General features: G+C 43.0%; 1 protein-coding gene across 1 annotated transcript in view; it reads right to left on the reverse strand.

Annotated features, from left to right (window-relative positions):
• Positions 1 to 14,735, reverse strand: part of LOC147013209 (uncharacterized) — a 101,541-nt gene that overhangs the window by 59,017 nt on the left and 27,789 nt on the right. The window contains exons 2-4 of the mRNA XM_085854846.1: positions 8,417 to 8,591; positions 3,856 to 3,984; positions 2,099 to 2,206 (exon numbers count right to left, since the gene is read on the reverse strand). Coding sequence (XP_085710972.1) covers positions 2,099 to 2,206; positions 3,856 to 3,984; positions 8,417 to 8,591 — 412 coding nt within the window. The remainder of the gene's footprint in view (positions 1 to 2,098; positions 2,207 to 3,855; positions 3,985 to 8,416; positions 8,592 to 14,735) is intronic.

The following is a 14,735-nucleotide window of genomic DNA, read 5'->3' on the forward strand; positions in this document are numbered from 1 at the left end:
ATGAAAGAGGCCAAAGGAGGCCGACACGAATTGTGCAGAGCAACAGACGGGCTCCAGTTGGTCAACTTTTTTTGCCAATACATCATTGGTGCCAAAAGCCCCACAAAATAATGCACAACTCGTGCACAACAAACTTCCGGCCTGCTCCTACCTACCTTTCCTATGTGCGTCCTTCGGGTATTTTTTGGGAAATTTTTTGAGAAAGGTTTTTTTTAAGCTTGAATCTTCAACTTCACATGGTTATAAAAATGTAATGTCACAAATATTACAAATTAATTTGCAAAATAAATCTTTGGATTCTGATTGGTGTAAATCATGAAACACAGCAACTCACGTACTTATCCTCAGTTAAAACAAGCCTGTCTCTATAGCAATGTGTGGTGAGGTGTTTTGAATTGCATAGTGGGAGCAGTTTTGAATTATGTGGAGGTGAGGTATTTTTAATGATATGGTGGTTACGTCGCAGTGTTTTTTTGTATTTTTTTTCTCTGCTTGTCTGGCAGTAAAAAAAAAAGAAAATAATTCCAAACAGCAAATGTACTGTTTTTCAGGATGTCACAAAGGACACAAAGAACAGGAACGAAGAACTAATGTAATGTGTTAAATCAGCTGCTCTGAAATATTGTGAATCAACGGCAGTAAAGTTTTGAAAAACGTTTTTGCATTTGCACTCTCAGCGTTGGCTCTTTTCCTTTTCAATGTCAGGGGCACAATCTTTTCAATGTCATGTTCTTCTTCTCAAGACTGTGTGGAGTAAGATATTCTTGGAACTCTCAAGTTTGATCTGTGTCCACATGGCGTGTCACTGATTCAGTTGATTCCAGAAAACACCATCATCCACCATTTTCCCATTTTTGCACTAACACTCAGCAATAAAAGGTACTGTCAGCATTCATCACATCTGATTCATAAGAGTAGATGGAAGGTTACGAATCCTGCTTGGGCTCGATACCTGTGGCATATAACTGCAGCAGGTGATAATGGAATCACATTAACATAATATCAACCTGCGCCTCACCTGAGTAGGGAGCAAGCTACCAACTCAGCCAGCCAAATACACAAACGTGGAGTTAAATAACAATTAGATTTGGGGGACAATAGCAATTAAAATTTTTCCAAAATAATATCTCACTTTTTCCAAACTTTCAAGAATCTAAATCATACTTTGATGCAATACATCCAGAAAATACATCCCTTTTAATGAATGATTGAAACCTGGTGGCAGAAACCATCATCATACGAAAATACGCATGAACACAATTTTTCGGGAAAGTTTCTCGAGTCACCTGTCAAATGTATGGGGTTCTCTCAAAAACTAGATGGTATTCATAGAATACTTACCCTGCACAGTCTTGAGAAGGACTTGGTGCAAGCCAACTCTTCTGGTGACAAATTTGGAACGAAAAAAAATTAATTTCAAATCAAATGGAAGACCAAATAAAATATAAACTGCATTGGAGTCATCAGAAGGAACCCGAACAAGAAAAAAGCAATGATGAAGTCATCAGGAGGGACCTGGATAGGATTCAGGTTTCAGGTGCTACTCCTCTACCCTCAAACCCATTCAGAAGCAGCCAAGTAAGCCTTCGGAGATACAGAGGGTCAACATTTCTCCTTTTTACCAACATGTCTGCCACACCACATGACCTATGATATCATAATTATCATTAAAACATTCTGCATGAGTAGTCACACCTATGGTGAAAATTTCGTGTCACTCTGACAAGCGGTTCCAGAGAAAAGGGAATAACAAATGCAGACACGCACTTAAGCATTTCGCACTTACGTACGGGGACCAATCGCTTCACCCTGCTTTTAGCTTCACGAGCGCAGGCTAATGGTGATGTAAAAGTGACGAATAGTCCATATCGAATGCCCTTAAATCTCAGTCAGAAATCTGAAGTGGGGATGGAAGTTTCCGTGACATGTCAGTGGGTCACCACCTTGAAAGATGACCCAGGTCTACCCGCCGTTATCAAAATATCCAATGATTATGTAATTTAAAATATCCCTCACTCAATTTATGTCTCTCATCATCCCGTCACTGCACGGATCATTATAATGTCAATAAAGGTCACAGTTTGACAGACAAACCAACCAAAAGATTGCTGTATTGTTCAGAAATCCTCTCAAAGTCATCCTGGAACGCTTTCTTGAGATGTGTCGGAATCGTATCCTGAAATGCACGCGGAATGTCCATGAGGTTCTGCACGGTGAAGGAAACCACATGACACTTCATGAACGCAAAGGTTACGACAAATGTGAATTCAACTGAACCCTCATAGGCTCTTCATTCATGTATTCTGGAAACAGTAATTATTGTAATCATTACAATTACCTTTTTCCTAGCTATGAACTTAAAGAAGCAAAAAATTTAATCAAAATTGCTCAGATTGAACAGTTTGTGGAGAAATCACCAATTCATATACAGTATATGCTGTCCTCTTTTATGACAAAACTGCAAATCACACTCAATATTTTACAATCGATACTTTGCCGATGACCTCGTATTATTTGTCCACATTCCCAGGATGTGCAGCAGCAATCTGACAGTTTTCCTTGAGTGGCACAGTGTTTTGGTATATATATATATATATATACCTATATATACATATATACATATATACATATATATATATATATATATATATATATATATATATATATATATATATATATATATATATATATATATATATATATATATATATATATATATATATATATATATATATATATATATATATATATATATATATATATATATATATATATATATATATATACACATATATATATACACATATATATATACATATATATATATATATATATATACATATATATATATATATATATATATATATATATATATATATATATATATATATATATATATATATATATATATATATATATTATTCAGAATTCGTGCCCGCCGGCGTGAGATCGGCCACGTAACTCAAATCTCGACACGTCGCCCACCGGAACAGACAATTCAGTCGTGACCCTCTTGGAACTACCGCCAAGGAGTGAGCCACGGGTGGGGGTTTAACCTCACCACAACCCAGTCCACATTCTACCCACGCGAAATAGGGTGAATCGCCGAATGTCCATATACCTAAGTACCTACGCGAGTGGAGATCAGATCCAAGATGGCCGACTGGCGGAAATTTTAGTTGTAAAAAACCGATGTTGAACACGTCCTCAACCATTTCTCGGACATGCATTTACCGATTTTTTTTAAACTTGGCACACAGATAAACAATGATCGCATACATATACACATCTTTTTTTTTGTTGTTAAGATCAGATCCAAGATGGCCGACTGGTGGCCATTTTGTTACTTTAATGTGTCCCCAACAATTTCTCAGACATGCATGTTCCGATTTTGTTCAAACTTGGAACAAGCACATTAAATGATGGCATGTACGTGCCCCTCACTTTATTTTGCGATCTGATTAAAGAAGGCCGACTGGTAGACTGGTGGCCATTTCATTTGCACATAAATATGGGTATGGGTATCCGGGTCTGAGAATTATTTAATTTTCTTTAAAGTGATTCTTCACCATTGAGAGATGGGGCCAAAAATGATATATAACAAGATATTTCAAAAATGTATTGGGCCCGACATGTTCTCGTGGATCGTTGCATGGCATAGGTATATGCTCTATTGAGTGCCCTTCTAATTATTATGTTTGTCATATCAAATGAAATTTTCGATTGGAAGCTGAGGTGGAGTCTCATGAGGCTGCAAAAGAGGATATTCAGCAGGAAGGCTGTTATTGAGGTGATCAAGTTTTTGATCTATGTGTTGTGGCCTCAACTTATGGCTTAAACAAAGCAGAAACTCACCACCATGCTTCCAGCCTTGTCTATATCCCTTCCAAACTGCACGATGCTCTTGTGCTGCTGCTTTTGGCAACGCAGGTAAAACTTGACTGCTCGTGTGTTGTCTCCCCACTCTGCTTTCTCCAGAAGGTGCTGTAATGCACACATGTGAGGTGAACTGTTCCGTGTGCTCCTGGATGGTGTATAACAGCTTGATGTACATTTGTGTGTTTGGATGGGTTCAGTGAATTGTAAAGAAAAAAAAGCACCCACAATGAAGGAGAGAAAGATAATAGAAAAGTATATAGACTTTTCAACAGAAATAACATAAAAGGGAAAGCAAGTTGCCTTTCAAGTGTGGGTACAACTGTGTCAACTCTTACTCTAGCGAGTTTTATCAAGATGGGACTCGTGATCAAACTGTTTGAAAAAATTTTCATCCCAGTTGTCTGAAGAAATCTGGTGGCAGAAACCATTGTTTACGTTAGCTGGGGATGTGACATTCCTGAAATGAAACAATGCAATCCAGGGAACAACCCTTCTTGACTGCAATTCCTGGCTGTGAGTTATAAAACATGCGACATGATTATTAGGACTAAAGTGGAGCTGCCTCCTGCTTCCCATCAGAAGGCATGGCCATAAGCATCATCATCCTAAAATACGCAATTTGATAGCTGTTGATCTGTCTGAATGATACATTCGGTTGTTACTTCCCCAATCTCAACTAAACTTGCCAAGGGGACTTGGGGTCACACAACAGAGGTTGTAATGACTTAATTCCCCTCCCCCTCCCTTCCATGAGGGGATTTTCTGCCTTGAACTAACTCCGTGTTTAGGTGTATAAATCGCTTATAGTGGCGTATTGTGGGGGCACACCTACAGGAAGTAAAAAATATTATTACCATAAACTGTTTCAGTCAATTCTGTCCAATGTATGATTACCTTTTTAAACAGTCACTACTTCTTATTTAACACTAAACTGAAAGTATTTGGAGGAAACCCAATGTCCATGGGGCATTCTAAACTTATTGCATCCACGACTAAGAGGTCCAACTAGGCCTCGAGATAAGCTGCTAGTTAGTTAGTTAGGCCACAATTATCTTTACCTAATAAAGGTGCTTAAAAAATTAAAAAATGCAGATAAGATGTGAATAAATGATATTAACAGAGAAACTCAGATGATTCTAAGTTCCATAAGCGTTCAAACCCTTTGCCTAATTAACCCGAAATCACTTCAGGAGTAAATTATTTGTTTGAAAGGTTACAGAATAAGTGTAATAGGTTTCACCTGAATGTAGTCAGTGGTTTAACTTAAAAATTAAGCTCTCCCAATTAACTCAGGGGTTTTAAGGTGCAACTCACTCAGTCAACCAACAAGGCAAACATGAAGACCAAGGAGCTTTCTCAGGGAGCCAGACAAAGTGGTGAAGAAGCAGCTTTCAGAAGAGGGTTATAAGAACATTTCAAAGTCACTCATCATCCCTTTGAGTACGGTAAAATCAATCATTAACAAGTAGAAGACGTATCATACCACAGAGAATCAACCCAGATTAGGTCGCCTATCCAAACTCAGCAGATGGGCAAGCAGGAAACTGGTTCCGAATGTCACGATTAATCGAACAATGACTTTGAAAGACCTGCAAGGCTTTATGTCCGAGATGGGATTCAGTGTTCATCAATCAACAATATCCTGTTCCCTTCACAAAGCTGGCATCTCTGGACAGGTGGCAAGAAAGAAACCAGTACTGAAAAAGACTCTTCTAAAAGCTCATATGGAGTTTGCAAAAATCATCTTAATGATACTGCAGGCATGTGGAGAAACGTGCTGTGGTCAGACGAGACAAAAATTGAACTTTTTGGTCTAAATTCAAAGCGTTACATCTGACACAAGCCGAACACTATACATCACCCAGTCAACACCATGCCGACTGTCAAGCATAGCAGCAACATGTTATGGGGCTGCTTTTTTCATTTCATTTTATCAGCAGGGACTGGCAAGCTTGTCAGGATGGAAGGGACAAATGGATGGTGCAAAGTACAGGAGAATCCTTGATGAATACCTGTTTGAGTCAGCCATGAATCTGAAACTGGGTCAGAGATTTACATTTCAGCAGGATAATGATCCGAAGCACAAAGCTAAAGCCACGCTGGAGTGGCTGTATAAGAAGAAAATAAATGTTCTTGAGTTGCCCAGTCAAAGTCCTGACTTGAACACAATTGAACATTTATGGTGAGACTTGAAGATCGCAGTCCATCGACGATCCCCATCAAACTTGGCAGAACTAGAACAATTTTCACGTGAATAATGGGAAAATATTTCACCATGTCACTGTGTAAAGCTGGTAGAGATCTACCCAAAAGACTCATAGCAGTCATTGCTGTAAAAGGTGCTCCCACCAAGTACCAAACCTAAGAGTCTGAATACTTTTACAAGCAGTGGAGTTTGATTTGTATGTGCTTTTTGCGGGTATTTCTGACATGTAACCTCCTTCAACTATAACAGTGTTTAGTTTGACCTCTTCAGTTATGAATAAAAATGTTCATTGGGAAAAACATTTTGATGTAATTCATAATTCATCTAAATGTGGCACTGTTGGTCGGAGGTGAATACTTTTGTAGGCCCACTGAAGGTGAGCTATTGCTGGCACCATAGCCAAATGCCAAATTCCAAATTCCTGCCTCAACCTTAGTCGAACATCAGACCTGCCCAGCTGGTTCATGAAAGACTTCGGCCAAGCTTTCCCCTGCCAACCACACAATCTATATATAGAAACACCATTCTCTCTCTCTCTCTCTCTCTCTCTCTCTCTCTCTCTCTCTCTCTCTCTCTCTCTCTCTCTCTCTCTCTCTCTCTCTCTCTCTCTCTCTCTCTCTCTCTCTCTCTCTCTCTCTCTCTCTCTCTCTCTCTCTCTCTCTCTCTCTCTCTCTCTCTCTCTCTCTCTCTCTCTCTCTCTCTCTCTCTCTCTCTCTCTCTCTCTCTCTCTCTCTCTCTCTCTCTCTCTCTCTCTCTCTCTCTCTCTCTCTCTCTCTCTCTCTCTCTCTCTCTCTCTCTCTCTCTCTCTCTCTCTCTCTCTCTCTCTCTCTCTCTCTCTCTCTCTCTCTCTCTCTCTCTCTCTCTCTCTCTCTCTCTCTCTCTCTCTCTCTCTCTCTCTCTCTCTCTCTCTCTCTCTCTCTCTCTCTCTCTCTCTCTCTCTCTCTCTCTCTCTCTCTCTCTCTCTCTCTCTCTCTCTCTCTCTCTCTCTCTCTCTCTCTCTCTCTCTCTCTCTCTCTCTCTCTCTCTCTCTCTCTCTCTCTCTCTCTCTCTCTCTCTCTCTCTCTCTCTCTCTCTCTCTCTCTCTCTCTCTCTCTCTCTCTCTCTCTCTCTCTCTCTCTCTCTCTCTCTCTCTCTCTCTCTCTCTCTCTCTCTCTCTCTCTCTCTCTCTCTCTCTCTCTCTCTCTCTCTCTCTCTCTCTCTCTCTCTCTCTCTCTCTCTCTCTCTCTCTCTCTCTCTCTCTCTCTCTCTCTCTCTCTCTCTCTCTCTCTCTCTCTCTCTCTCTCTCTCTCTTCCTTATGCATGGCCACATCTATTAAGTTACTAACTCCAAACTCAGGATACAAAAACAACTTTTAGTGGGGGGTAACATAGGCTATGTGGCCGTGGCTTCAGGTGGGGGTGTGGGGGAGGGGCATAACTTCTCTATACAAATGTGTACCATGTAGCGCCACCTAGTGGTGGTGACAGGGGTATTATAATTCCCTTTTTTACTTGGGCAATGCTGAGGTTAAAGCACTCTTCACACGGGTAAACTTGTCCTCCTCTCCATCTCCCCTCCCCCCCCCCCAAACAAAAACGGAGGGGCCTGTCAAAGCCTGTCATCGTGGGTGAGACATTTCTAGCTGGAAGGGACATCAAGATGAATGGGGGGCAAAGGGGGTGAGTGGAACGTGAGGACGGGTAGGGGGTGAGGGTGAGGGGTTAACACCCCATACATAGGTAAATTTGTCTTCCTTTCCTCCTCCTTCTAACCCCAAATTTTTGGCAAACACGGTGACTAATTGGTCCATCAGTGAAGAGATGGATAGGCTCTGCTAATATAATAATAAATAACCATTCCTTTCACACCATGAGGTGCATAGGGCTGCTGAGGCAGTTCATTGGCTCAGGAGTACATTCCAACCCAGGTTACCTGAATGGCTTATTACCCCAGTAAGCTGGTACTTATTTTGCTGACCACAGAAGGATGACAGGCTGAGTCAACCCACCTGGTGTTATTCCAATGGCACGACAGGGGCTTCAACGCAAGACCATACGACCCTAAGCCAGCCAGCTTAACCATAAAGCCAACACCCGGTGAACCCCACAATAATGTGGGGACAATTGTGGCCATAAAAGGAGGAGAATATTAAAACACTGCCGCCCAGATGGTATGCACATACATATAACCACCTACCTCCCCCCCCCCCCCCAATCCCACATCCATCCTGCTCCTGTGGGGAGCGAGTCTTTGTTGTTAAATAAATAAAGCAAAGCAATTCCAGGGAAAAAACATCAAAATTAACCAGTAAACCAGCAAGATGAATAGAAATTGAGGGAGTGTTCGAGGACCTTCTGGGAGGTGATGAAACTCTGCAAATCCAGGAGGACCTTTTGTTCCGGACTCGGGTCCCCGGAGATAGTTCTGGTGACACGAGGGAGGCTGCGATGGCGCTTGCACATCAGGCTATCGGAACTTCGGCCGGATGACCTCGTCCGGGACATGGAGTAGAGGGAGTCCCATCGCCTGCGAATGCAAAGCACGTTTTGAAATAGAGTAAGAAGGTGGTGGAAGCTATCAGAATGTGTGGAAGTCACAAACAGAAAAAGCATAAATGAGCACAACCAGCACAGAGTAATCCAAACCAGAGCACAACCACATTCCAAACCAGAGCACAACCACATTCCAAACCAGAGCACAACCAGTCTCATCCGATGAGTAATACTCAAGAGATCTGACATTTCGACCACAGAGATGCCTTCATCTGGGACTGAACACGACACATTTGCCAAGATTTGATTGGCCGCTTGAGGGACAGCTGAACAGATATCATGAGTTTTTTTAAAGAGAGTTGGGAGTGAGAATATGTGGAATTAAAAATACAAACTAATCCAAAAAACAACACACCCTGGACAAACCAATCTTGTTTTTCATGAACATTTGAAGAGCAGAGGAACCCTGGTCATCCCTCACAGAATGTCTGGGGAGAGGTTAATGTGATGGATGTGCAAGTTACATAGATGTCTTGGGTGTCAGAGTGCACCGGCTGTACTCCTGAACAATAAAATTATTATATTGCCATTATTATATCCTTATTGAATATTACGGTTCATTAGATTATCTTTGTGGAATATTGTGTTTAATTACAGTGCCGATCGAAAGTCGAAGCCCTCTTTCAAAATGTTCACCCTTTGTTTCCTCATAAGTTATAGCCGAGAATTAAACTTCATTAAATCAGACTTTTTCCACTTTTATTCACACATCGTAACCCAGAACTTCCAAGTGAACAACAAATTCTATAAATTTCAGGAAATTCATTAAAAATACAAAACTAGAATATCTTGGTTGGATATGTGTCCCCCCCCCCCACTTATAATAACAATTGTGAATTCGCTCAGGTGTAACCAATCATGTTCAAAATCACACACAAAGGTCATTGGCCTCCACCTGTGTTAAATTGTAGTGATTCTGAACATTTCAGAATAAAATCAGTTGTTCCTGTAGGTTTCCTCTGCAAGGAAGTGCATTTCACAGCAAAGACTCAATGATGAGCACAAATATTTGATTGATGTGATCCCAGATGAAGGCATCTGAACTTACTCCCCAGCACCCTGAGGAATACCTCTGGCTCCGGCTTCCCCTCCATTCCCACCTCATGTTTATATGTGTACTGTACCGTCCACAAAACAGTGATGACTCCATTTACACCTCACTAGCCGAAAACACGGACTAACTTTGAACCTCTCATCTGAACTCCCTCTTCCTCATATGTTGTGACTTCAATTGGCATCATGCCAGTTGGCTCGGTGTGGGTACCTCTCTCACCTGTCATGGCACTTCAGCAAGACTTCTGCGACTCATTGGGACTGACTCAATCGGTCAACTTCCTGACCCGGATCTCAACCGTAATCCATCTCTTCTGGATCTGATTTTGACAAATTTCCCTAACAATATCTGCTGCTCTTCCTCCGCTCCATTCGGTTCTTCTGACCACGTCCTTGTCAAAGTGGACATCTCTCTGGCGATTATCAGAGAACCACCTCACCGCCATCGAGTCTGGCATTTCACTCAAGCCGACTGGTAGGGTCTCCAAGCAGCCATCAAACTTCTAGACTGGTCTCCTATCGCTACTTTCTCCCACATCAACTCATCCTGGGAATTCTTTCAAAGAAACTTGCTCTCCCTCATGCACAGATTTATCCCCTCTCGTCTTCAGTTGTCCTACCCTTCCTCTCACCCATAGTTCACTGAAGCTTGTGGCAAGGCAATTGTCATGAAACAACTTGCCTTTGCCTCATGGAAAACAAACCCAACTGAGGGTAATCTCGGTTCCTTCCATAAAGCTCGGAACAAGTGTGTATCTACCCTCAGGAGAGCCAGAAAACAACATCTTTATAATCTCAAGTCTGAACTCTCAAACCTCTCTCCCTTCTCCAAATCCTGGTGGCATCTAATCAAATCTGTTTCTGGTGTATGTTCCCCCTCCATCCCTCCCTTACTTCATATGGTCGCACTGCTGATTCCACACGTGAAAAGGCTGAATGCTTAAACTCGGTGTTTGCATCAAAGTGTTGTGTCCGAAACCCATCACTTTCTTCGCCCACCTTACCCAGTTGCACCCAGCTGTCCCTGGACTCTGTGCCCTTTTCTTCTAACAAAGTGGAGAGTTTGCTGTCAAACCTCGACTCTGATTCTGCAACTGGTCCAGAAGGTATCAGGCACGTGTCTTACAAACCTGCTCCTCTGCTCTTGTTCACCCTCTCTCTGTTCTATTCACCCTCTCTTTGCTCAAGGTCATCTGCCATCTTCTTGGAAATCAGCAAACACTGCCCTGCATAAAAAAGGTGCAAAAACATATCCCTGCAACTACAGACCAATCAGCCTTCTCCCAATCATCAGCAAGGTTATGGAATCCATCATTGCTTCAGACATTTAATCCTTCCTCTTCTCCAATGGCTTGATTTATGATCATCAATTTGGTTTCAGACCAGGTCACTCGAGCATGGATATGCTATTTCTGCTCTCCCAAAAATTGATGGAGGTCCTCAATGCAGGCCATGAAATCAGAGCCATATCCCTCAACATATCGTGTGCTTTTGTCAAGGTCTGACACCCTGCCCTGCTCACCAAACTCTCTTCCCATGGTATCCAAGACCATCTCCACTCATGGCTCGCAGACTTCCTCTCCTGTCACAGTCAACGTGTGGCCCTAAATGGAGTTCTTTCATCCCCTCTTCCTGTCCAGGCTGGAGTTCCTCAAGGCAGCGTTCTGGGCCTTGTTCTTTTTCTGGTTTTCATGAACGATCTCTCCGACTCTCTGGAAAATCCTCTATATCTCTTTGCTGATGACTCCACCCTCTGCCGCACCATCCGTCATCCCTCAAACCGGCAAGCAGCAGCTTCTTCGCTCACTGCAGATCTGGGTAAAATCACAAACTGGTCCAACACGTCTTTCAATCCTGACAAATCTCACACTCCCGACTATGTCTCTCCGAAAGAACATTTGAAAAAAAAAAAACCCTACATCTACTTTCTCAACAATCCTCTCGAAGAAGTCCTTTCATTCAAGCTTCTGGGTTTCACAATCTGCCATGATCTTTCCTGGGAAAGCCACATTTCCAACCTGACCTCCAAAGCCAGTCACCGACTGGGAATCCTCCGTCATGCAAAGCCCTTCCTCGGCCCACCTGAGCTCCTCACCACATACAAAGCTTTCGTCCACAGCCTGATGAAGTACTGCTCTCCCCTCTGGGCTGGTGCTCCTGCCTCTCACCTTTCTCAGTTTCATGCAGTGGAAACCAGAGCATTTCAGATCATTGGTATCTCCTGCGATGAGGCTGAGTCTGCAGGCAGGTTGGTTGTCTTTTAGTCTTCTCCCATCTACTCTCCAATCCCCCAACCCCCCTTGCTCTCTCTGCGATTTGTCCCCACCATATTTCTGCAGGGCACTCAAGGTCCGCCAACAAGCCCCTTCTGGTAAAACTACCAAAATCACGAATCACTGCTCACTTTCACTCTTTCATTCCTCTTTTTTCCTGCCTTAGGAAAAAACTTCCTCACTCTGTTCAATCCCATCCTTCCCTCCAGGCCTTCAAGACAGCTGTTCACCACCACCTCTTATCGTCCTCCAAACCCACCTCTTTCAAATTCCCTGCTTTCCTTCCTGAAAGTCCCTGTAATGTCCATCTTGTGTACCCCATGTTCCCCGCCCCATCCCTCTCCCTTTCACAGATCTCCTCATGTGTTTGTTCCCCGCTGTTTTGTCCTTCCCACTCCCGCCCCTCTTGTCTCATGCCCCCCTTGCTGTGCGTTGTGTGTTAGCCCTCACACGAGCCTCGACAAGGTGGACAAAACAAAAAAGCGATCTTTCAAAAGACCTCCGGGATAAAGTTGTTGAAAGGTACAGATCAGGGGATTGGTATAAATATATTTCAAAGGCCTTGAATATCGCTTAGAGCACAGTCAAGACAATCATTAAGAAGTGGAAGGCATATGGTACCACTAAGACCCAGCCTAGATCAGGCCGTCCCTCCAAACTGGATAACCAAGCAAGGAAGAGACTGATCAGAGAGGCCACCAATAGGCCAATGGCAACTTTGAAAGAGCTACAGGGCTTTCTGGCAAACATTAGTCACTGTGTGCATGTGACAACAATATCCCAAGTACTCCACAATTCTGGCCTGCATGGAAGGGTGGCAAGAAGGAACCCATCACTCAATAAAAGGGAAAATGGATCGAGCAAAATACAGAAAAATCCAAGAGGAAAACCTGCTGCCCTCTGCAAGAAAGCTGAAAATGGGACGGAAGTTCACCTTTCAGCATGACAATGACGTGAATCACACAGCCGAAGCTACACTGGAGTGGTTTAGGAACAAAAAGATAAATGTCCTTGAGTAGCCCAGCTAGAGCCCTGACATCAATCCAATCGAAAATCTGTGGCATGACTTGAAGATTGCTGTTCATCAACGCTCCCCACACAAATTGACTGAGCTTGAACAATTTTGTGCAGAAGAATGGCCAAATATTGAACAATCAAGGTGTGCAACGTTGGTAGAAACCTATCCCAACCGACTCACAGCTGGAATTGCTGTCAAAGGTGCTTCGACCAAGTATTAACTAGGGGGGGGGGGTGGGGGTGGACACTCCAACCAAGATATTCGAGTTTTGTGTTTTCAATTAATTTTCTGAAATTTGTACAATTTGTTTTTTACTTGAAAGATGTGGGTCATGATGTGTCAATAAAAAGTGGAAAAAGTCTGATTTCAAGCCATTTAATTCCAGTCTATAAGGCAACAAAAGGTGAAAATTTTTGAAGGGGGTGTAGACACTGTATGTCAGGCACTGTATGTCAATGTTATTATATCTTTATCAAATATGATGTTCAAGTATATCACCAATATTATATCTTTATTGAATACGATGGTTCATAAGCTTATCTTTATCGAAAATGATGTTTAATAATATCAGGTCAGGTATGGGAGCATGTGTCAGAGCAGTGCAACGCTACGTCCACTTTTCTCCGGTACTCCAGGGGCCTCAATCTGGCAATCCCCCAGGCAGATGCCTGGCCCATTCCATCTCTATGAGATGCCGATCAACCAGCTGCAACCACGAGGCATGTGGTCAGCTCATTGGCCTCCTCCACTCATGAGGCTCCCTCACTGAGAGAATCTGGTGAGCAGGATGAGTGTCAGGAAAATGAGCCACATGTCCATACAGCCGCAGCTGATGCTCACGGACTAGGCAGGTAACAAATCTCAATTTAGTCTCTCAGAAACCGCTCATTGGACACAAAGTCTGACCAGCAATATCAAAGGATTATATTAAGAAATCTGGTACCAAAGGAATCAAGTCTCCATCTCAGATCCCTGGTCAGAGTCAAAGTTTCACATCCATAGAGCAAGACTGGAAGCACCAAGGACCTAAAGACTCAGACTTTCGTCCTCCCGCACAGGTACCGACGGTGCCACACCCCATGATCCAGGGAATCCATGACTTCCTAGGCCTGACCCAGACGCCTGTTGACCTCTGGCTCACAGCCAGCAGAGACATGAATATCATTGCCAAGGTAAGTGAATCTCTCTGTGACTTCAACATCCTCCCCACAAACAGGTGCAGACAGGATAGCAGCATCCAAAATGTCAATGAAAGCCTGGATCTTAGTTTTGCCCCAGGAAACTTGTAACCCAGCGGCTCCGATTCTCATTCAGCACCTTGAGGGCCCCCAAAAGGATATCCAGAGTCTCCGCCAAGATGACTGTATCATCTGTGTAATCAAGGTCAGAGATCTTGACATTCCCAAATGATGCACCGCAGCTTGATCTCTCTGAGATCCTCCCTAGAATTCAGTCCATACAAGTGCTAAAAAGTGAGGGGGCCAGAACACATGCCTGAGAACTCTAGTAACAACTGGAAATAAGTCAGAAATGGTATCACCACATCCCACAGCACTCTCAGTCCCAGAGCATAATTCAGACACGAGATTGATCAGGTTTGGTGGCACCCCATGAAGACCATGGATCTTCCAGACGGCATCCCGATTCACTGAATCAAACGCTTTGCAAAGATCAACATAGGCTGCAAGCAGCCCTTGCCAAAACTCTCATCAGCATTTGGTAAGCACCCAAAAGGCAAGGATACGGTCAAACGTTTTCCACTTTGGTGTAAAGC

The sequence above is a fragment of the Eptatretus burgeri genome, chromosome 14, assembly GCF_056783735.1.
Source record: "Eptatretus burgeri isolate ZD-2024b chromosome 14, Ebu_testis_v1, whole genome shotgun sequence".
Classification (NCBI taxonomy): domain Eukaryota; kingdom Metazoa; phylum Chordata; class Myxini; order Myxiniformes; family Myxinidae; genus Eptatretus; species Eptatretus burgeri.